We start from the raw sequence: 23,058 nt of genomic DNA on the forward strand, positions 1-23,058 counted from the left end.
GGCTGCTGTGAAAAAAACGTGAATCGCGATTTTTCTCTCTAATAATTGAGATCACGATTCTCTCACGCGATTCTTATTTTTTCAATAAAATCACTTATTGCACTCTTTCTTAAACAGACAACATAACTCAAAGGGCTTGACTTAAACTTAAAACATAACATTATATGAAAGTGCTTGACTTAAACTTAAAAGTCTCTTGTAACATACAAAATAACTCAAGTCAGAATCGGCATCATAAAAAAAAAATTATAAATTTTTTTAAATAAATCGTTATAATTTAGAAATGAGATTGCATAGGTTGCATTGTTCGATTAATCGTGCAGCCCTACCCCCATCCCTCATTCTTAACCCCAACAACCCCTCCCCCACCTGTCCCCAACATGTCATGACACCCCTATGCCTATGGCCCCCGCCCCTCTCAGTTCTGTAGGTATAAAGATGTTGCAGATCCAGTGAGGGGCTCTCTGTTCCCGGGTGTGCTATAGCTAGCCGCCTCGCGGAGAGTCATCCAGCCTAACTCTGACTATTTTGTATTGATACTACTTTGATTGAGTTAATAAATCGTATTAACCAGGTCTCTTTGGACTGAGTGAGTTATTAGCTTCGGCTATATTTTCCACCACAACTGTACATTCTAGGGGTGGGAATCACCAGTTTCATCATGATACGATACGATATCGATTCTTTGGACAACGATACGATATATGCCGATATCACAAAGTCTCTCACGATACAATACGATACGATTAGATTCAGGTGCCTGCAATCGATACGAGATGATATCATATGCCCATTTAACACAATCAGTAACATTTAGATCAACAAAAAAAAGGTAATGAAAATATCATTTGACATTTGTATTTTTGAGCTCTTCCAGACATTTAAAGGAAAATCAATCTATTGTTTTTAATACAAATAGACCTCCTGTTCACTGTAAAGTGCCACGTTTTTATATATTGAGCTTTAAACTTTAAGCTACATTTTTTGGAACTCAAAACTCACAACCTCCCTCTCCCAAACCGTTCCTACAACAATTTGTTGATGTTGCATGATCATGTATAGGCCTACATTTATTATGTATTATATTGTTTATGTTTAAATAACATTTAAACATCAAACTCCTCTGACCTCATCTGGTCTTTCCAAAGACGCGCGCACACACACACACAGAAAGGGAGAATGCTATGCTGTAACATCTACACACACGGAGCTACTGCTGTTGTTCTTGGGCGGATATGAGACTCGCCACAGGATTTTCAAAATAAGAGTATCGATATGAATCGATCTTATTACATCGCATCGATCCGATTCGATTGTTGATAATTACATCGATGTATCGATCTGGATCGATGTATCGTCCCACCCCTAGTACATTCTACTGTATATTACTGTATATTTTAGAACTGTATATTTTAGAATGTAGAATGAGATGTATATCTCAGACTGTGTATTTTAATTTGATTTTAATTTACTTATTCCTATTCTTATTTAAAAATGTTTGCTAACTGAATGTTCATTGTGAGCGATCTGTGGTGCTGAATTTCCTTCGGGGGAATAAAGTACTTCTATTCTATTCAGATTCAGATTTATTTGCCATAATGCAACAAGTACAGTGGGATTCCTACTCTCTGTTTGCCTCACAGCATAAAGGGATAAAAAAAAGCAACAATTAACAGAATAAAAAAGCAGGTATTTATTACAACACACTCTGCGGTATGTGCAATAACACAAGTACAATAATAATAATAATAATAATAATAATAAGGGCGGCTGATTGGCGCAGTGGGCAAGGTGCTCGCCAATAACGCAGGAGACGCTGGGTTCGAGCCCAGCTCTCGGTGTTGCTACCGGCTGGCCGGTCGTTCATACTAACACAATTGGCAGTGTTAGAGGGTGGGAAAGCCGGTGGGTGGGGATTGGACGTTGTGGACAGCGACTCCTACAGGTCGGTTGGGTGCGCCTGTACAGCAGAAACAGGAAGTATCGGGGGCAGCGTGAGCCTCCCACGCGTTACTCCTCCTCGCCACTGAGAGATCGCGCTGTACAGGTGAAAAGATGCGACAGGCTGCCTCCTCGTGTACCGGAGGGGACACGTGATGCAAGGCTTGGTCCTCACTACAACCGTCCAGTGGGGGGCATGGTCTAGCAACGTTCAAGACTGGGGAGGGAAGAATTGGATAATACGAAATTGGGATGGGAGAAACATTTTAAATGGGGAGAAAAAGTGGATACAAAAAATAAAAATAAATAACAATATAATATATATAATAATAATTTGTAGTGCACTTTATATTTGGAAACCAAATCTCAGAGTGCTAAAATAAGTAAGTAAGTACAAATAAGTGTAAGTAAATAAAAATAAGTACACATTCGACAAGTTAAAAATAATTGCACATTATATTGATGCACGAGGGTGCTGCAGTAAAGTGGCTGAGCAGTGAGCACTGTAGCAGCATTTGAGTCCAGTAATGAGCGGATTAACTGTTCATCAGGAGTTCTGCCTGTGGGTAGAAACTGTTCTGGTACCGGTTTGTGTTTGTTCGTATGCTGCGGTACCGGCGACCATATCGTGCACGGGGGAGGGGGGGGTAGGGTAAGGGGGCGGCTGCAGTGTTGGGTGCATAGTAGTAAAGACATAGTATAAGTATAGTAGAAAGAGTGCAGACACATGGTCAAATCTAGACCATTGGAGGGGCACATCCTCTAGTTTTTTCACTCAAAGGGGCACTTTTGCGTGATGTTTTTCAACTGTGGGGACACATGGTCAAGTTTAGACCATTGGAAGGGCACCAATGGGCACGTCCTCTATATTTTTTGCCACTCAAAAGGGCACTTTAGCACGATGTTTTCAACTGTGGGGACACATGGTCAAGTTTAGACCATTGGAAGGGCACCAATGGGCACGTCCTCTATCATTTTTGCCGCTCAAAAGGGCACTTTAGCGCAAGTTTTTTCAACCGTGGGGGCACCAGGGGGGGGCGATCGCATGGTAGTATAGGACAGTATGAAGGTTCGTTTTTTTATAAACATTTATTTTAAAATATTATTTATATATTTTATACAGATATCAAACCCGTTCTGGTGTTCTGTGATCCAGTCGAACAGCAGCGGCGGCGACGGATCCGAGTGTAAACCTATCTTCCGTGTCCACGTGCCAATCTTAACATGGTTTATGTGTTTTATGTGCAAATATATAGAGTATAGAATAGTTCCACTAATCTAAGCCAGTCTAGGTGTAAACCATCCCCCGAAATCTGACAGAGTTGCAGAGCGGGTCTGTGGCGGTGGGAGGAGGGGGGGGTCCACGTGTGCCCCCCCCCCCCCCTCCCACCCCCCCCCCCCCCGCCCAGAGAGGCCGCCGCATTGCTTATGAAATGTTCCATTCGCTAATCCCTGCAAAAATACGCCTCACGCACAGCAGCAATTTAACAGCAGTTAACCAATAAAAGGGTGATGTTTTCTCTGCCCCAGACTATAATCTGCCCCGTGTGGGTTATCCACTCTGAAGGAATGGTGTCGGCCCAGCGCAAATCTAAAACATTCCACACACGCACACACGGAGGGAGAGAGAGAGGGGAGAGAGAGAGAGAGGGAGAGGGAGAGGGGGAGAGGGAGAGGGAGAGAGACAGAGAGAGAAACAGAGACAGAGAGAGGGAGAGACAGAGAGAAAAACAAAGAGAGGGAGAGAGAGACAGAGAGAGAAAGAGACAGAGAGAGAGAGAGAGAGAGAGAGACAGAGAGAGAAACAGAGACAGAGGGAGGGAGAGAGAGAGAAGACAGAGAGAAAAACAGAGACAGAGAGAGGGAGAGAGAGACAGAGACAGAGAGCGAGAGAGAGAGAGCAAGAGAGAGAGAGAGAGAGAGACTATGGCTCACTATGTTGTTGTGTTTCAGTTGTGTGTCGTTAAAAGGAGCTGTAAGCGGTATTTCATTGTTCAAATAAGTTTTAAATAGCTCTACATTCCGACAACCATCACTGATATAGAGTGTCTGGTCAGTAACATGGCTCTCCCAGTCCCTCCTGCTCTGCAGTAAACAGCCATCACTGATATAGAGTGTCTGGTCAGTAACATGGCTCTCCCAGTCCCTCCTGCTCTGCGGTAAACAGCCATCACTGATACAGAGTGTCTGGTCAGTAACATGGGTCTCCCAGTCCCTCCACTCTGCAGTAAACAGCCATCACTGATATAGAGTGTCTGGTCAGTAACATGGGTCTCCCAGTCCCTCCACTCTGCAGTAAACAGCCATCACTGATACAGAGTGTCTGGTCAGTAACATCGGTCTCCCAGTCCCTCCACTCTGCAGGAAACAACCATCACTGATATAGAGTGCCTGGTCAGTAACATGGGTCTCCCAGTCCCTCCACTCTGCAGTAAACAGCCATCACTGGTATAGAGTGTCTGGTCAGTAACATGGGTCTCCCAGTCCCTCCACTCTGCAGTAAACAACCAATAACTCATATAGAGTGTCTGGTCAGTAACATGGGTCTCCCAGTCCCTCCACTCTGCAGTAAACAGCCATCACTGATATAGAGTGTCTGGTCAGTAACATGGGTCTCCCAGTCCCTCCACTCTGCAGTAAACAGACATCACTGATACAGAGTGTCTCCCAGTCCCTCCACTCTGCAGTAAACAGCCATCACTGATATAGAGTGTTGGGTCTACCTAACTGGGAGACCCATGTTACTGACCAGACACTCTATATCAGTGATGGCTGTTTACTGCAGAGCAGAGGGACTGGGAGACCCATGTTACTGACCAGACACTCTATATTAGTGATGGCTGTTTACTGCAGAGCAGAGGGACTGGGAGACCCATGTTACTGACCAGACACTCTGTATCAGTGATGGCTGTTTACTGCAGAGTGTTGGGACTGGGAGACCCATGTTACTGACCAGACACTCTATATCAGTGATGGCTGTTTACTGCAGAGTGGAGGGACTGGGAGACCCATGTTACTGACCAGACACTCTGTATCAGTGATGGCTGTTTACTGCAGAGTGGAGGGACTGGGAGACCCATGTTACTGACCAGACACCCTGTATCAGTGATGGCTCTTTACTGCAGAGCAGGAGGGACTGGGAGACCCATGTTACTGACCAGACACTCTATATCAGTGATGGCTGTTTACTGCAGAGTGGAGGGACTGGGAGACCCATGTTACTGACCAGACACTCTGTATCAGTGATGGCTGTTTACTGCAGAGTGGAGGGACTGGGATACCCATGTTACTGACCAGACACTCTATATCAGTGATGACTGTTTACTGCAGAGTGGAGGGACTGAGAGACCCATGTTACTGACCAGACACTCTATACCAGTGATGGCTGTCAGAATGTAGAGCTATTATTTCTTATTGTAGATCACTTTTAATTTATTTATTATTATTATTATTATTATTATTATTATTATTATTATTATTATTATTATTATTATTATTATTATTATTATTATTATTATTATTATTATTGTTATTATTATTATTATTTTTTTTTAAATAAATACCACTAAATTAAACAGGAACAGAACCAGCTTCCCAACGATTAGGAGAAAGTCTTTCTATCCGTCGTGGATTATGGAGATTTATAGACATGCTGCTGCTTCCACTCTTAAATATCACCTACTGCACCTTTAATTGTATCTTTAAGTACAGTACAACATTTGAATGTAGTTCACTGTACACACAGTATGTGTTCCTTACTGTGTGTGTGTGTGTGTGTGTGTTCCTCACTGTGTGTGTGTGTGTTCTCCTCTGTGTGTCTATGTGTGTGTGTGTGTGTGTGTGTGTGTGTGTGTGTGTGTGTGTGTGTGTGTGTGTGTGTGTGTGTGTGTGTGTGTGTGTGTGTGTGTGTGTGTGTGCGTGTGTGTGTGTGTGTTCCTCACTGTGTGTGTGTGTGTTCTCCTCTGTGTGTCTATGTGTGTGTGTGTGTGTGTGTGTGTGCGTGTGTGTGTGCGTGTGTGTGTGTGTGTGTGTGTGTGTGTGTGTGTGTGCGAGGCGGGGCCTCAGAGCGCTGGGAGGTCATGTGAGACTCACTTAGTGGGATCAGCTCCTTTGAAGTAGGCATTAACCGACTCTGTGAAGGCCACGGCGATGGGCAATGCATCCTGGGAAGCCAGGGTCACAGGGCTGGGCCCGCGAGACGTCCCTGAGAGAGGAGAGAGAGAGAGAGAGAGACATAGAGAGAGAGAGAGAGAGAGAGAGAGAGAGAGAGAGAGAGAGAGAGAGAGAGAGAGAGAGAGAGAGAGAGAGGGGGGGAGAGAGAGAGAGGAGAGAGAGAGAGAGACAGGGAGAGAGAGAGAGATGGAGGAGAGAGAGAGAGAGAGAGAGAGAGAGAGAGAGAGAGAGAGACAGGGAGAGAGAGACAGGGAGAGAGAGAGATGGAGGAGAGAGAGAGCGAGGCAGGGAGAGAGAAAGAGAGGCAGGGAGAGAGAGAGAGAGAGACATAGAGACAGAGACAGAGAGAGGGAGAGAGACAGAGAGAGACGGAGGAGAGAGAGAAGAGAGAGAAGAGAGAGAGAGAGAGAGAGAGAGAGAGAGAGAGAGAGAGAGAGAGAGAGAGAGAGAGAGAGAGAGAGAGAGAAAGAGATGGAGGAGAGAGAGTTACACTTCTGTCGGTCAAAACAAGCGCCACTGGCTTACCTGACATTTGATTGGTCTGATATTAAAAAAAAAAGGGGGGGGGCGTGCACAAGATGCGTTATACGATTAACCCTTTCACTACCACACTACAGAAGGTTAACCCTTTCACTACCACACTACAGACGGTGAAGGTAACCTTTCACTACCACACTACAGACGGTTAACAGTCTGTAGTGTGGTAGTGAAAGGGTTAACCTTCCGTAGTGTGGTAGTGAAAGGGTTAACCCTTTGTCGCGTGGCAGGGAAAGGGTTAACCTTCTGTATTGTCGCAGTGACAGGGTTAACCATTTGTGGTAGTGAAAGGGTTAAGGACGTTATTTTGGATTACGTCGTGTGTCAGTTACATTCATCAATCAGTCACTTAGTCAGTCGCTAAGTCAGTACATCGGCGACGATCGCGATGTCATGTTATTTACAGGTTGAAATCAGATCAGGTACATTTTGCAAGACGTACAGTAGCATCATGCTATAACCGCTCGCGGTGCCTGGAATTAAGCATCTGTCTGTTCGCATTAAAACATGAATTAGATCAGAGACCGACGTCAAAACGTGTCAATATTACCGTGACAATGTTAAAGGACAAAAAAAAGGTCAATAGTAGGGATGTCCAATATTGGCATTAAAATGTAATATCGGAAATTATCGGTATTCAATATTATTTTATTTTTTTTACATTTATTTAACCTTTATTTACCAAGGCAAGCAAGTAAGAACACATTCTTAATTTATTTATTGTCAAAAGTATGCATAATGTTGTGTTAATTCCACGACAAGAGATATGTAATGTTAATTACATGAAATTATTCTGTTTTTTTGGGGGGGGGGAACCCTGCATATATCGGTATCGGTTGATATCGGTATCGGAAATTAAGAGTTGGACAATATCGTTATATATCGGATATCGGTAAAAAAGCCAATATCGAACATCCCTAGTCAATAGATCACAAAATACATTGATAAATGACATTATTTATTATAAAACAACACAACCATGCTGGACGTCAATGTTATGCCTTTTTAAGGAGAGAGACACACATGTGAGGGACAAGTGGACAGGTTGAAGACGAAGACGAAGAGCACTCGGGGGGGGGGAGGGACAAGGCACTCGATGACCAAGCAAAGACGGCCAATCCGAGAGGCCGGAGTTAGTGAGTCACACACAGAGAGAGGCGTGGCCTGTTTCCTTTGGAAACCACGTGAGACCCTACCTGCTGGCGTCTCGCAGCGCTTTTCGAACGTAGGCAGCTTGGCTACGAACACATCGTCCTCTTTAGAGACCGAGAGACACAGGCGTGGACACAGGGAGAGAGGGAGATGAACCAGCAACCCAGAGACACCTTGAGCAACACCGTGAGACGGTACTGAACAACACAAAGCCTCCTCCACCGTAGGGACTGTTTTCATAGTGTCCGCGTCTGTTTTCATAGTGTCCGCATCTGTTTTCATAGTGTCCGCATCTGTTTTCATAGTGTCCGCGTCTGTTTTTATAGTGTCCGCATCTGTTTTCATAGTGTCCGCATCTGTTTTCATAGTGTCCGCATCTGTTTTCATAGTGTCCGCATCTGTTTTCATAGTGTCCGCGTCTGTTTTCATAGTGTCCGCGTCTGTTTTCATAGTGTCCGCATCTGTTTTCATAGTGTCCGCATCTGTTTTCATAGTGTCCGCATCTGTTTTTATAGTGCCCGCATCAGTTTTCATTGGTCAGAAACCTGCGGTTCTCTTTTATAGATTTTAATGTCATGAAATCTATCATAATCAATAAGCAATCTTTTTTTTATATATAGATTTTAATGACCTACTCTTACTACAGTAGTTACTGTCTGAATATACCTGCATATAATCATTCTATATACCTAGTTATATACCTACATATAACCCATATAACTCTGTATGATAGCATGTACAATACCGTGTATATACCGTATATATATATATATTTATTCTTACTGTATATATATATATCCACATCTATCTGTACATACCTGCATATAATCCTTTTAAATATCTGTAGATACTATATCTATATCTGTACATATCCCTACTCTTACTAGTTACGCTGCTGGCCAGTATGACTTACTACCATAGTGTCTTTATACCTGTATCACTGTACATATTAATACTACAACTCTGTACATACATCTGATTAGCACTATTATTCAGTAGTACTAATTTATATATTTTATACCCAGTTTAATCGCCTGTACATTGTATTGCACCTTACATTGGCACTCTGGTTGGATGACCAACCTCTTTTAGTTGTCCTGTACTTGTGCTGTAGGATGACAATACATTTCAACTAGGGATGCTCGATATTGGCTTTTTTACCGATACAGATATACCGATATTGTCCAACTCTTAATTTCCGATACCGATATCAACCGATATCAACCGATACCGATATATGCAGGGTTCCCCCCCCCAATTTTTTTTTAATAATTTCAGGTAATTAACATTACATATCTCTTGTTGTGGAATTAACACAACATTATGCATACTTTTGACAATAAATAAAATCTGAATTTGTTCTTACTTGCTTGCCTGGGTAGATAAAGGTTATAGAAATGTAAAAAAAAAAAGAAAGAAAAATGATTTTTTTTTTTTTTTGAAAACAGATACTGATATTTTCCGATATCACATTTTAATGCCGATATGGGCCGATAATATCGGTAGGCCGATAATATCGGACATCCCTAATTTTAATCTAATCTAATGTAATCTAATGTAATGTAATGTAATCCAGTGACACAGCTGTATCCAGTCCTGAGACGTGAGCGCAGCAGGTGTGTCCCTCAGCTGACGGCTCCACAACACAGGTGTGTCCCTCAGCTGACGGCTCCACAACACAGGTGTGTCCCTCAGCTGACGGCTCCACAACACAGGTGTGTCCCTCAGCTGACGGCTCCACAACACAGGTGTGTCCCTCAGCTGACGGCTCCACAACACAGGTGTGTCCCTCAGCTGACGGCTCCACAACACAGGTGTGTCCCTCAGCTGACGGCTCCACAACACAGGTGTGTCCCTCAGCTGACGGCTCCACAACACAGGTGTGTCCCTCAGCTGACGGCTCCACAACACAGGTGTGTCCCTCAGCTGACGGCTCCACAACACAGGTGTGTCCCTCAGCTGACGGCTCCACAACACAGGTGCACAGAGACGAACAACAAACACAATCTAATGACGTGTGACGATGAGGACCACACTGTCAGCATCATCAGAAGAACACAGGCAGGAGACGGAGATGATGAGCGTGAGAGAGAGAGGGGGAGAGAGAGAGAGAGGGCGGAGAGGGGGGGGAGAGAGAGAGAGAGGGGTGAGAGAGAAGGGGGGAGAGAGAGAGGGGGAGAGAGAGGAGGAGAGAGAGATAGGGGAAGAGAGAAGGGGAGAGAGAGGGGGAGAGAAAGGGGGAGAGAGAGAGAGAGGGGGTGAAGAGAGAGAGGGATGGAGGAGAGAGAGAGAGATAGAGAGGGGGGAGAGAGAGAGAGACAGAGACAGAGAGAGAGAGGGGGGAGAGCGAGGAGAGAGAGCGATGGAGATAGAGAGGGAGAGTAGAGAGAGAGGGAGAGAGATGGAGGAGAGAGAGACAGAGAGAGAGAGAGAGTAGAGAGAGAGGGGGGAGAGAGATGGAGATAGAGAGGGAGAGTAGAGAGAGAGAGAGAGATGGAGAGACAGAAACAGAGAGACAGTAGAGTTGAGGGGAAGAAGGCAAACTCACTTTGGCCGAGCAGAAACAGAGGAGAGGGAGAGAGAGGCAGCTCTGGAGAGGAGAGGGGAGGAGCACGAGGAGGAGGCTCTGGTCCTGCCAGGAGAGGAGTGAGGGGGGGAGGACAAGGGGGGAGAGGGGGGAGGGCTGGAAACAGAGGTGGGAGGAGTCAGGGGTTGAACGGGAAAAAGAGAGGGAGTTGAAGAGGAGGTGCGAATAGGGCTGGGCGATATGACCTAAAAATAAAATCTCAGATTTTTTCACACCGCATCCGATTTGAATCGATTTTTTTCCTCTTAAAAACTACAAACGCCAAGGAAATCATTCAAATAAGCTTTGTTTTTATTTGACACAAAAAAATTATCAAACCAAGATGAATTTCCCTATTGGGATTGAAGTGCAAACCTAACTTTCACCAATCTTCACTTAAAAAATAAATAAATAATAATATATATATATATAAAAGGTTACTCTTGATCAAACAAAGATGAATGTCCCTATTGGGATTAATAGTGCAAACCTAACTTTCACCAATCTTCACTTAAAAAATAAATAAATAATATATATATATATATATATATAAAAGGTTACTCTTGATCAAACAAAGATGAATGTCCCTATTGGGATTAATAGTGCAATAACTTGCTTTTTCACCAAACTTCACTTAAAGGGGAACTATCTTATAAATGGCCTTTTTGAGTGTTTAGCATTGTTTCCTAGCTATGTGAACTTATATTAATATGATCTATGTCTCAAAATTCTCATATTGGTGCATTCTTCCAATTCTCCTCTCACAATATTCACCCTCACTGAACTGAGTCATCTGAAAATGTGCCTATATGTGATGTCAGAGAGACACCGCTGCATGTTAATGTTGAGATACAAGATGAGCTGCACACAGTGGCACCTGCACCTGCACCTGCAGCCCAGGCTCAAAACGGCTCGAGATCTTGAGGTAGAAAAATGCTGTTTTTGAGGACTTGATTAGAAATACAAAACAATGAATAAAAAAAATATATATATTACAGAGGTGTTCCATAGACTCACAGGAATTGTGTAAAAGTGCCCAAATAGTGAAAGAAATAGTAAAATAGTTCCCCTTTAAAACAAATAAAAGGTGCCTTTTGATCATCAAACAAGAAAGAATTTCCCTATTGGGATTAATAAAGTGCAAATCTAACTTACCAAACATCACTTTTTGTAAAATAAAAAGGTGACTCTTGGGGGGAATATAAAAAAAAATTCAAAAAATTGTCGTCCTAAATCATGATTTCAAATTAATCGATTAATCGCCCAGCCCTACTGTAGGTGCAAAGTAAAAAGGAGAATCTGTGGACAGCAGGAGGAGGTCAGAAGAAGGGGGGGGGGTTCAGGGGCATCTCCTTACCGACGGTGGGGGTGTTGCTGGCACTGAGTGAGGCGTTGGAGGAGAGCGAGGAGGAGCTCTCCGCCCGGGCCAGGGGGGCTGTGGTCGCAGGGGGCGGGCTGGCGTTCGACGTCTTGGGCGGGCTGAACGGCCGCTCCTGATTGGTCAAAGATAAGTGTCCATCAAGCAGTAACGGTAGCACAATCTTAGAAAAACAATCCTAGATGATAGAGTGGTGTTAGCTTTTCTTTTATATACACACATGTATATATTTATATTTAAAAGGTGCACTATGTAGTTCTGTGAGACGTGAGTATTTTCTAAGGTATATTTTCATAACTGACTAAACAATCTGTCCTCAGAGGAAGATTGGATTCCTGGAAAACTGTTTGAAGCTAGAAAGCTTCCTGACAAGTTACTATTTCACTGCTGCCGTTTACAAAAGGCAGGACCCGCAATTTCGTATTATTTTCGTAAATATTCTAGGCTTACGTTTGGTTAAAAAAAATTTATAACATTTTTATTTATGATAACACAAGATAGAATCATTCTAAGAATCAAAGTACATTTCTTTTGCAGGTTTTGCCAACAAAACCCCCTCCTCGGAAACTGCATAGTGCACCTTTAACTATTAACTTTTCTTTCCTTATTTTTCTTTTACCAGACGATCTGATCGATCACAAACTGAGAGACGTTTCGATCCATCTAAAAGCAGGGGTGTAAAGTACTTGTACTTCGTTACAATACTGTTTTTGGGGAATTGTACTGTACTCGAGTATTATTAGGTTTGTATACTTGTACTTTTACTCAATTACATTTCAGAGGAAAAAAACACTTTTTACTCCTTACGTTTAAAACGCAGACCTACAAAGTACAAAGTACAAATCTCGCAGGTTCAACCATTTTAATTAGTATATTTGTTTCTCTGGCCGAACTAACATTAACGTTATTAATCCTGCGGCCGCAATTTATTTAAAAACAGCCAAACAAATCCCCATCAATGGAAATTAACCCGCCCATACCCATGCCGATTGGTCCTTGTGCAAGACTAGAAAGCGGGGATCTTTGATTAAACACCTGCTATCAGAAGAATAGACATCAGAAAAAAGGTTTACTTTATAACTTTTTAGTACTTAAGTACATTTAAAAGTAGAAACTTTTTTACTTTTACTCAAGTGTGTTTTTAGCCAGATACTCTGACTTTTACTTGAGTACGCGTTTGAGACGGTACCCATACTTTCACTTAAGTATAATTTCTGGGTACTTTTTACACCCCAAAGGACACTGGCCCCTGTGTTGTGGTTTTCAGAAGAATTGGAAGCAGAAATGTTAGTGGCAGTCAGAGAGGCCAGAAGAATGTCTCCGAGAAGGCCTCACGACATGTGACCGTTAAGAAGCTGTACACACCGCGCCACAAGTCATCTCTCACAAACAGGCTTCATACCCACTGGCATTGCAAACAAACGGCCAACAATTTCTCTAAAAAAAAAAAACTCAGAAAAAACAAAACACAAGACGCGTGTGCTTTTCGAAACAGCGAAGAATCAGCCACAGACTGATTCAAAGTGAAGTATCAACATTTCCACTTGATGCGTTGCAGGGCCAAGGCTAAGAGAATAGTCAAAGACTCCAGCCACCCAAACAACTGCCTCTTTGCACTGCTGCGGTCAGGCAAGCGCTACCAGAGTCTCATGGCAAGCACAGAGAGACTCAGAAGGAGCTTCTATCACCAGGCAAGCGCTACCAGAGTCTCATGGCCGGCACAGAGAGACTCAGAAGGAGGATGTAATATAATATCGAGATGCATCTTAGAATCGAATCGTGGACAGCTGAATCGTAATCGAATCGTGAGGCCAGTGAAGATTCACAGCTCTACTATATACGTATACCACATATATATATATTTATATATATATATATCACATACATTACCTGCATATAATCCTTTTTACATATCTGTAGATACTATATCTATATCTGATTTGATAACTTGGGAACTCCAGCAGCAAAATACTCACGATCTCGTTGATCCCCGTGAGCTTCCCGGTGGGGAGCTTGGGTCGGGACGAGGGCCGTGGGGGGGGCCCCAGCGCTCCGGCCGCCAGGGGGGTGGTGGGTCGGGCCAGGGGGGTGGTGGGTCGGGCCGGCACTGTGCAGAACAAAACACCACACGTGTGGTCAGTCACAGTCCCACAGCGACAGAGGAGACATCTAGCGATGGACCTCGAATGAACCTCAGTAAATAATTCACTAGTAGTGAAAGGGTTAACCTTATGTAGTGTGGTAGTGAAAGGGCTTCTGTAGTGTGGTATTGAAAGGGTTAACCTTCTGTAGTGGTAGTGAACGGGTTAACTGATAGATACACAAAATGTATTTATTTTATTTATGTTAATTTAACTGTGTTGATGTTTTCATTTCTGCAAAATAAGTACCATGTACATTTTGTTTGGTTGGGTAAACATTGCACTATGAACAGTCTATCAGTGTACTGTATGTGTGTAGGGGCAGGTACAATAAGGTCTATCATCAGTGTACTGTATGTGTGTAGAGGCAGGTATAATAAGGTCTATCAGTGTACTGTATGTGTGTAGGGGCAGGTACAATAAGGTCTATCAGTGTACTGTATGTGTGTAGAGGCAGGTATAATAAGGTCTATCAGTGTACTGTATGTGTGTAGGGGCCGGTACAATAAGGTCTATCAGTGTACTGTATGTGTGTAGGGGCAGGTACAATAAGGTCTATCAGTGTACTGTATGTGTGTAGGGGCAGGTACAATAAGGTCTATCAGTGTACTGTATGTGTGTAGGGGCAGGTACAATAAGGTCTATCAGTGTACTGTATGTGTGTAGGGGCAGGTACAATAAGGTCTATCAGTGTACTGTATGTGTGTACAGTAAGAGTTTTCTTGTAATCCCGTTTCTTTCGGCCATGGAATTGAGTGGATCACATTAAGTGAACTATACTATATGTACTGAAGACACTGTTGGACTGTAACAATTTCATGTACGAATAAATCAAAATGATAGGGGGTTATGATGACGGAGAACTTGTGTAATATTACCAGTTTTGACAAGGGGTTTGTCATCATTCACCGTAGTCCAATACTTTCAAATGAGACAGTCGAAAAAACAAACAGGAAAATAAAACCATGCATCAAATAACCAATAAGTGACTCGTGCCAAATTGTATAAACTCATGTCGACGATACATACACATATACATTATTACAAAACAGTATTATTACAAAACGAAGGAACACACCACACGCTTTGCAAACACAGGGTAGTAAATTAGACAAAACATGATAAGCAAAGTAATCGTAACATTCAGACAAAATATGCAATAAGACAATTGCAAACGTAAAAAAAAAAAATTAACAAAAAGTAAAAACTCAAAATAAAATAAAATAAAAATAAAAAACATTCCAAAAAACACACATCAAACCTCAGGCACAAGCACCCGGCAGCATCGACCATCGTGTTACCGTTGTGCGTTTGACCCGCCGGTTCTGGATCTGCGGCTCCGTCCGCGGGCGCGTCCGAGAAACACGGCTCCTCTCCGACCCCCCGGTCGCACACAGCCGCCGCATTGTAGGGGTCAGTGGGGTCGTCGGAGAAGAAGCGTGCGGGCCTGCCGCCGCTGGCGTGGTGGTGCTGGGGGTCCGAGACGGCCGGGAGCCCGGGGGCCTCCTTGGCGGGCGGGCCCTGGTGGCGGCGCGCCGGCGGGGGGGGGCTGAAGGAGTCGTTGAAGGCGATCCACTGGCTCTGGGACCAGGACCGGTAGGAGAGGGCGTCCGCGCTCTTCGGTGGCGGCGGGGGCGCGGGCGGGGGAGGAGGAGGAGGCACGGCCGGGGGGGCGATGTGGCGGGTGATGGGGGCGCTGCGGGCGCGCGCCGGGGCGGGCCTGGGCGCTCGGAAGGAGGAGGGGTCTTCCGTGGCGGGGTCCCGCGGAGAGGAGGTCGACGACGGGGGGAGGGAGGCGCTTTCTGCCGGGGGAGGGCAGGGCTTTGGTCGTTGTTGTTGCACCGCCTGCGCTGAAGGTGGCGCTGTGTGTCGGACGGGGGCGCAGCGTGACGACAAACAGAAAGAGTAAAACAGATGGTTGACCTGCACCCCCGCGTTACATGGACCTCGTGAGGGGGGGGAGAGAGCGCAGGGGTACGATTTTGGAATGTTGATTAGAATGTTAATGTAAGTGGTTGTAGCTATGGCTAGCTAGGGGATAACATGAATGAATGTTGATTAGAGCCTTGGCGTAAGTGGTTGTAGCTACGGCTAAGCTAAGCTACGGCTAAGCTAAGCTACAACCACTTACGCCAAGGCTCTAATCAACATTCATTCATGTGCTCCCTTTCCCCTGCTCTCTCCCACAAGCTCAAAATACCAGTTCGCGGGGGTCTCTCTCTATACAGAGCCTCCGAGACGTTAAACGAATCAGCGGTTTGATCCTAAAACATTACATAAATTATTCTTTCACAATTACAACTACAACACCCTGAAGAAGGCCATGTAGGCCGAAACATGTCGGTTCTTTAAAAAGATTTTTCTAAATAATGTAAGCCAATAAATAAAGGCTTTTTAAAAAATTGTAGAGCTGCCTTGGATCTCAACCTTTCTTTTATAAGCAAATCCTACCCCGGATTTAATCCAAAGAGCACCTACCTGAAACAAAATAAGAACGCTGAAGCCCTCTCCATATCCTCTGTTTTGTTTAGCTTAGCAGCCTGTTCACTTATCCCGATGTGTAACTTCAGACACCATGCCGTGATTGGGATTTTAGTGGACAGGCTGTGAACTGCTTAAAAATTATACAAATTCATCCATGACCTACTTTCTGCGTTACAGTTCCGTGGTGGGTGGGTTTGTGGTGTTAATATACATGTAACTATGTACAGGGTCTCTGCAGGCCTCAACCGGTTACATTTTTAATACCACTTAAGAGCTACGTTTAATTTCACAACCATACTAGCAAAAGAAATTAAATAATAATACTGACACTGAACTGAACCGTTTAAATTCGTTGCACGTTCCACACACGCTCTCGCCAGACGCACCGAGCACGTGGTAGTAGCCCCAGAAAAAACAACGACTTCCATATAATATTATTATATTATATATTATTTAATCTCCAGAAAGCCGGGCTGCCCCCCTCACACATTCACACACCGACGGCGGAGGCGACCACGCAAGCTGCCGACCTGCTCATCGGGAGCAATTAGGGGTTAAGTGTCTTGCTCAAGGACACTTCCGACACGCTGCCCAGGGGAATCGAACCGGGAACCTGTTGGTGGTGTCATTTATAATGAATGGGAAGCTTGACATTTAATTTTTCAGAGAATGTCTGAGGTTTTACACCCAGAAGTAGTTCCGATTAGATCGCGGAGTCCAACGCTGCCCTGCAAAAGCTAACCACACATTTCATTTTTTTTAAGTTTCCCCCCATAAAATGAAATTTTACTTCTCAATATATTATTAGTATTGTATTTAGATGACTTTTGTACTTTGTATTGAGCAGCACTTTGGTCTACCTCGATTGTTTTTAAATGTGCTATATAAATAAATCTGCCCGTGACCCTTGACCCTTGTTGACTGTCTGTCACCACGCCCTGTTCCCTGTTGAACACAGCAACACGTGAACACCATCTCCATCGCAAGAACCCCTTCCTGTATCGTGGGGGGGCACTCAGACTCGAGCGTGTGCGCCAAATTACCTTCCGCCTTCAAGAGTGCAACTCTGATGTGTGGAAGATCTCAACCCCATTTTTGGTCAAATTAAATCTCCAGTCAGTTGACCCTTGTTTGATATCGCATGTTATGAAATATCTTCCCAGTGGGAACATCAAAAAGGCAAGTCTAGTGTGTGCGTGGGCTAAACCCTGGGAGCTGAAATCAATTACCAAACTTCAGAGCAACATTTTAAAGTTGTTCTTCAGTATCAGGTTATGCTCACGGAATGCCGTGCGTGCTCGAGGCCCCGGCCCGCGCTGCTGCCCCCGGTCCAGGAACAACTGTGCGAAGGGATTACTTCTGATTGAGAAGACCCTCGAGTCAGGAGCGCAGTACAGACACACAGGCCAGAGACAGAGCTCCAAGCTTACTATCTGGCAGGACGGTGGAACAATATTATCTAAATGAAGGTTAGTCTCTACCTATTACACACACACACACACACACACACACACACACACACACACACACACGGAGTAATAAGGAAATATTAATAATAAATCTAAAAATGAACAAAAACCAAGCAAAATAAAAGTTCATTAAAAAGGTGGTGTAAGTAAGTGGTATTTTATTTTTGTTAAAATAAGTGGTCTACGTGTTAAAATAATAGCTGTACACTCCCGAGGGCCATCACTGATATAGAGTGTCTGGTCAGTAACATGGGTCTCCCAGTCCCTCCACTCTGCAGTAAACAGCCATCACTGATATAGAGTGTCTGGTCAGTAACATGGGTCTCCCAGTCCCTCCACTCTGCAGTAAACAGTCATCACTGATATAGAGTGTCTGGTCAGTAACATGGGTCTCCCAGTCCCTCCACTCTGCAGTAAACAGCAATCACTGATATAGTGTCTGGTCAGTAACATGGGTCTCCCAGTCCCTCCTGCTCTGCAGTAAACAGTCATCACTGATATAGAGTGTCTGGTCAGTAACATGGGTCTCCCAGTCCCTCCTGCTCTGCAGTAAACAGTCATCACTGATACAGAGTGTCTGGTCAGTAACATGGGTCTCCCAGTCCCTCCTGCTCCGCAGTAAACAGCCATCACTGATATAGAGTGTCTGGTCAGTAACATGGGTCTCCCAGTCCCTCCACTCTGCAGTAAACAGCCATCACTGATATAGAGTGTCTGGTCAGTAACATGGGTCTCCCAGTCCCTCCACTCTGCAGTAAACAGCCATCACTGATATAGAGTGTCTGGTCAGTAACATGGGTCTCCCAGTCCCTCCTGCTCTGCAGTAAACAGCCATCACTGATATATAGTGTCTGGTCAGTAACATGGGTCTCCCAGTCCCTCCACTCTGCAGTAAACAGCCATCACTCCTGATATATAGTGTCTGGTCAGTAACATGGGTCTCCCAGTCCCTCCACTCTGCAGTAAACAGCCATCACTGATATAGAGTGTCTGGTCAGTAACATGGGTCTCCCAGTCCCTCCACTCTGCAGTAAACCCAAAATACATTTCCTGGTATCCCTTCTCACTTCATCCAATCAGGAGAGAGAACTCCACACTGCAAAAATAAGAAGTAAAAACTAGTTTTAAGCAAATGTGCCCTTGAAGCAAGTATAATAATCTACCAGTACAGTAAGCAAATCTGGCTTGGCAAGATTTCTTGAAATAAGTAAAAATATCTAGGGTTCTCTCTCCTGAATGGATAAAGTGGGAAGGGATACCAGAACATGTATTTTGTGTTTACTGCAGAGTGGAGACCCATGTTACTGACCAGACACTGTATATCAGTGATGGCTGTCAGAATGTCAAAACTATTTAACACATATTTTAACAAAAACATGCCACTTACAGCACCTTTAATGCATCGTGCGGTACAGAATAAACATGTACAAGTCAGGTTTGATTGTTGAATGAGATTTTCATTAAAAATCCATCGGCAGTATAGGTTTTACCTGACACCCATGGCAGAAAGACGTCTAAGTCACTCATTAGGAGGGGTGGAGAAGGAGGGATCATGAGGAGAGGTGGAGAAGGAGGGATCATGAGGAGAGGTGGAGAAGGAGGGATCGTGAGGAGAGGTGGAGAAGGAGGGATCGTGAGGAGAGGTGGAGAAGGAGAGATCGTGAGGAGAGGTGGAGAAGGAGAGATCGTGAGGAGAGGTGGAGAAGGAGGGATCGTGAGGAGAGGTGGAGAAGGAGAGATCACGAATAGAGGTGGAGAAGGAGGGATCACGAGGAGAGGTGGAGAAGGAGGGATCACGAGGAGAGGTGGAGAAGGAGGGATCGTGAGGAGAGGTGGAGAAGGAGAGATCACGAATAGAGGTGGAGAAGGAGGGATCGTGAGGAGAGGTGGAGAAGGAGAGATCACGAATAGAGGTGGAGAAGGAGGGATCGTGAGGAGAGGTGGAGAAGGAGAGATCACGAATAGAGGTGGAGAAGGAGAGATCACGAATAGAGGTGGAGAAGGAGGGATTGAAAGGAGAACAGAGGCGAGATCTGACAGAGAGTGGGTAAAAAATAAGGAGACAAGACAGAATGAACAGTAGAATCAAAACAACAAAGCAAACAACTGAGATGCTAACATATTGTGTAATAAACTCTCAGTTTGTATACCAGTTAATAATCTAAATTTAAATCTGTATTACATAACTTCCTACAAGAAGAATGTCGCTGCTTTCTGTAGTCGGGGTCCCAACTGCAAAACTACCACATGCCTCCTCCGATACATGTGGAGTCAGCCAGCCGCTTCTTTTCACCCGACAGCGAGGAGTCTCACTGGGGGAACGTAACGCATGAGGAGGTTCACGCTATTTCCCCCCGATCCCCTCCCTGCTGAACAGGCGCCCCCCGACCGACCAGTAGGAGTCGCTGTTTTTTACAACGACCAGGACACATAACCCCGCCGGCTTCCCACCCCGCTAACACTGCCAATCGTGTTAGTAGGGACGACTGACCGAGCCGGTGGTACCGCTGACAGCTGGATTCGATCCCAGAGTCTCTGCGGTGGTAGGCGAGTGCATTCTCCACTGCGCTACCCAGCCGCCCCCAGACTCCGCATGGATCTTAGTGTCGGTACTAGTGCGACGACGTGTCACGTGTGCGTCGGGAGCCGCGCGATACCGCCAGTACACTGTACACACGGGGCAGACTTAGCGGGTCCATAAGTCGGGACTTAAGTACCGTCGCCGTATCTTAACCGGGGCACTTTGACGCTGCTCTTTTGGCTCTTAAGCCGGGACCTTTTGACAGGAACGAGACACTGTTTGACAACATACGTGCCAGCGGGCCTTGCACCCCCCCCCCTGACCCCATCTAGGTGCCAATTAACTGTGGATTACGCTTAGCCTAGGTGATGGGTCAGCGCTAACGTCACTCTGTTTAAACACTGGTGTCGTGCACACAAAGCCATGAGAATCACACCATCAACCCCCCCTCCCCTAGAAATCCGTCTGGAGTGCACGCACACACAGTTCTACGTACTAAAACTATACACCCTGGTGGGGGGAGGGATGGCGGTATGACGCTGGACAAAGTTAGCCGGTAGAAATAATTTTTATAACGGCTTCCAGGCGAGAAAGTTATAGAAGGACAAGTGGTAAAGACAGACAAAACATTTAAAGTAATTTAGCCGAATGCTTTTATCCAAAGCGACTTACGAGCTTCTGTACAACAAGTCAGCAGGAAGGGTACGACTCTGGCAGCTAAGGGTCAGTAAGATTGTTCATCAAGCAGTGCTGAACTCGAGTGCCAAGGTCTTGAGTGCATAGTAGTATAAAACATATCAGCATAGTAGGTAGTAGTATAGACTTAGTAGCATAGTAGTATAGACTTAGTAACATAGTAGGTAGTATAGACTTAGTAGCATAGTAGGTAGTAGTATAGACTCAAACATTCGTTGAGAAGACGGAATAGTTAGACGTTTGAGAGGACGTTCCAAGCGCGTATGAATCAAACCTAGGAATGTGAATTCCCAATAAGGTGTGAAACGGTGAATCTTGGACCGGATGGCGGAAGCTACTGCTCCCCCCCTCCGCCACAGCGTTTAAATATTTAATTGGAAGTTTGGGCCGAGTCACTCCAGCTGGGCTGCTGCTGCTGCTGTGTGTAAACTGGTTAAATGATTAAAAAAAGACAAACGGAGGAGAGGGAGGGGGAGAGAAAATGGCCGCCATTCTAATTCCCTAAAGTGGAGTGTTCACTTGACTGTAGGGGTCAGTGGCTCCATCTGGGACTGACCTGAGAGAGGACAAGACTTCCAACTGGGGGGGGGGGGGGGGAGAGAGAGAGAGGAACAAGGGGGAACTGGAAGAGAGAGAGGGGTGGAGAGAGAGAGATAAAGACAAGGGGGAACTGGAAGAGAGGGGCGGCGAGAGAAAGAGAGAGTGAGAGAGACGGATGGAGAGAGAGAGAGCGGGATGGAGGGGAGGAGAGTGAAAGCGACTGGAGCAGGGGAGAGTAGAGGGGGGGGAAAGAACTGATGAATAAAACAAGTAAAAACCACGTTGGGCCGAGGAGGGGAAGCCGGAGAGGACAAAAAGAGTTGCGACGGTCCAAGAACCCCCCGCCCCCCTCTCATCAGGGAACAGAAGTACCGTACAGATGTAAACGGTGAATGGTGCATTTTATATAGCAGCTTTTATCCAAAGCGCTTTACAATTTTTGTTCCTCACATTCACCCATTCACTCACACATTTACAAACACAAACAGCGGAGTATTTCCGGCGTTGGGTGCATGATGCGCATGCGCTGTGATGGCGCACCAGGCAGCCAAATACAGAAATACAGCAGTTTTGAGCAGTGTTGACCAGTTTATAAAAATGATTTTAAATGTTTATTAGCAACGCCGAGCTTTCAAACCCTGCCGCGTGATAGTGTGAAACCCTAATGGAACGCTGGGTACCTTTGAAATTTATATCCGATATATTTTGGACCCACCGCTAGCTTTTAAGCAGTGCTTGGTGGTGCACATTAACACTTTGGCTGCCATGGGTTAAATTCATTATCAACCGTAGGTTGCCGGCTCTATTTGTCTATAGAGAAAGTTCCCTTCTTTGCAGGACTATAACTTTTTAAATTCTATTGCTACATTGCCATTATTAGGGCCCATTCAAAGTCCTTATGTATTGTTCATTGTGTAGCAACGTTAAACTTTTTCATTCACATATTCATAGTAAAGTATGGTCTAATGTATAAGTATGTTTTCATCTCTTTCTGCAGCTTTCTCCAGAACGTGATCTATAGCCCCAAATACATTATATTGATGATGCAATACAGTTTTATGGCAATCAGCGCGATATAAAAAATTCTAACTAGACGTACTTCTAGAAGTTACTACACGTCATCTGATGTTGACCGGATGGGCGAGGGGGCGTTTATAATTCCGTGGGCAGCGTTATACCAATCATCTAATGTGGGTCAAATGTTGATAATAGCAGTTAGTATCGAAGACGGTAACGTTACACGCTGAAACTCACCCCAGTCTCCGCGCGCCGTTGGGCGATCATCGTAGAGTAGAAATTTTATCATTATGGGATGTAGATTTACCCGGTCCATCTCCAGCTTGTATAATGGTATATACGTCCAAATCATGTTGTTTATCGAGTTATTGGCAATCGATCGCTATGTAGTGTGTCGAGATCGAGCCTCGGGACCTATAGCGAGTGCCCGGAAGTAATACGGC

The 23,058-nt window shown here is 44.8% G+C and overlaps 1 protein-coding gene across 1 annotated transcript in view; it reads right to left on the minus strand.

Moving 5' to 3' along the window:
• The window catches only part of fcho2 (FCH and mu domain containing endocytic adaptor 2), a gene marked incomplete at its 5' end in the record, with an annotated part of 44,046 nt that overhangs the window by 14,348 nt on the left and 6,640 nt on the right, over window positions 1-23,058 (minus strand). Inside the window, 3 exons of the mRNA XM_084339323.1 lie at window positions 6,034-6,145; window positions 11,727-11,862; window positions 13,724-13,854. Coding sequence (XP_084195449.1) covers window positions 6,034-6,145; window positions 11,727-11,862; window positions 13,724-13,854 — 379 coding nt within the window. The remainder of the gene's footprint in view (window positions 1-6,033; window positions 6,146-11,726; window positions 11,863-13,723; window positions 13,855-23,058) is intronic.

Source organism: Notolepis coatsorum (assembly GCF_963971535.1).
Source record: "Notolepis coatsorum genome assembly, contig: SCAFFOLD_1154, whole genome shotgun sequence".
NCBI classification, from domain to species: Eukaryota; Metazoa; Chordata; class Actinopteri; order Aulopiformes; family Paralepididae; genus Notolepis; species Notolepis coatsorum.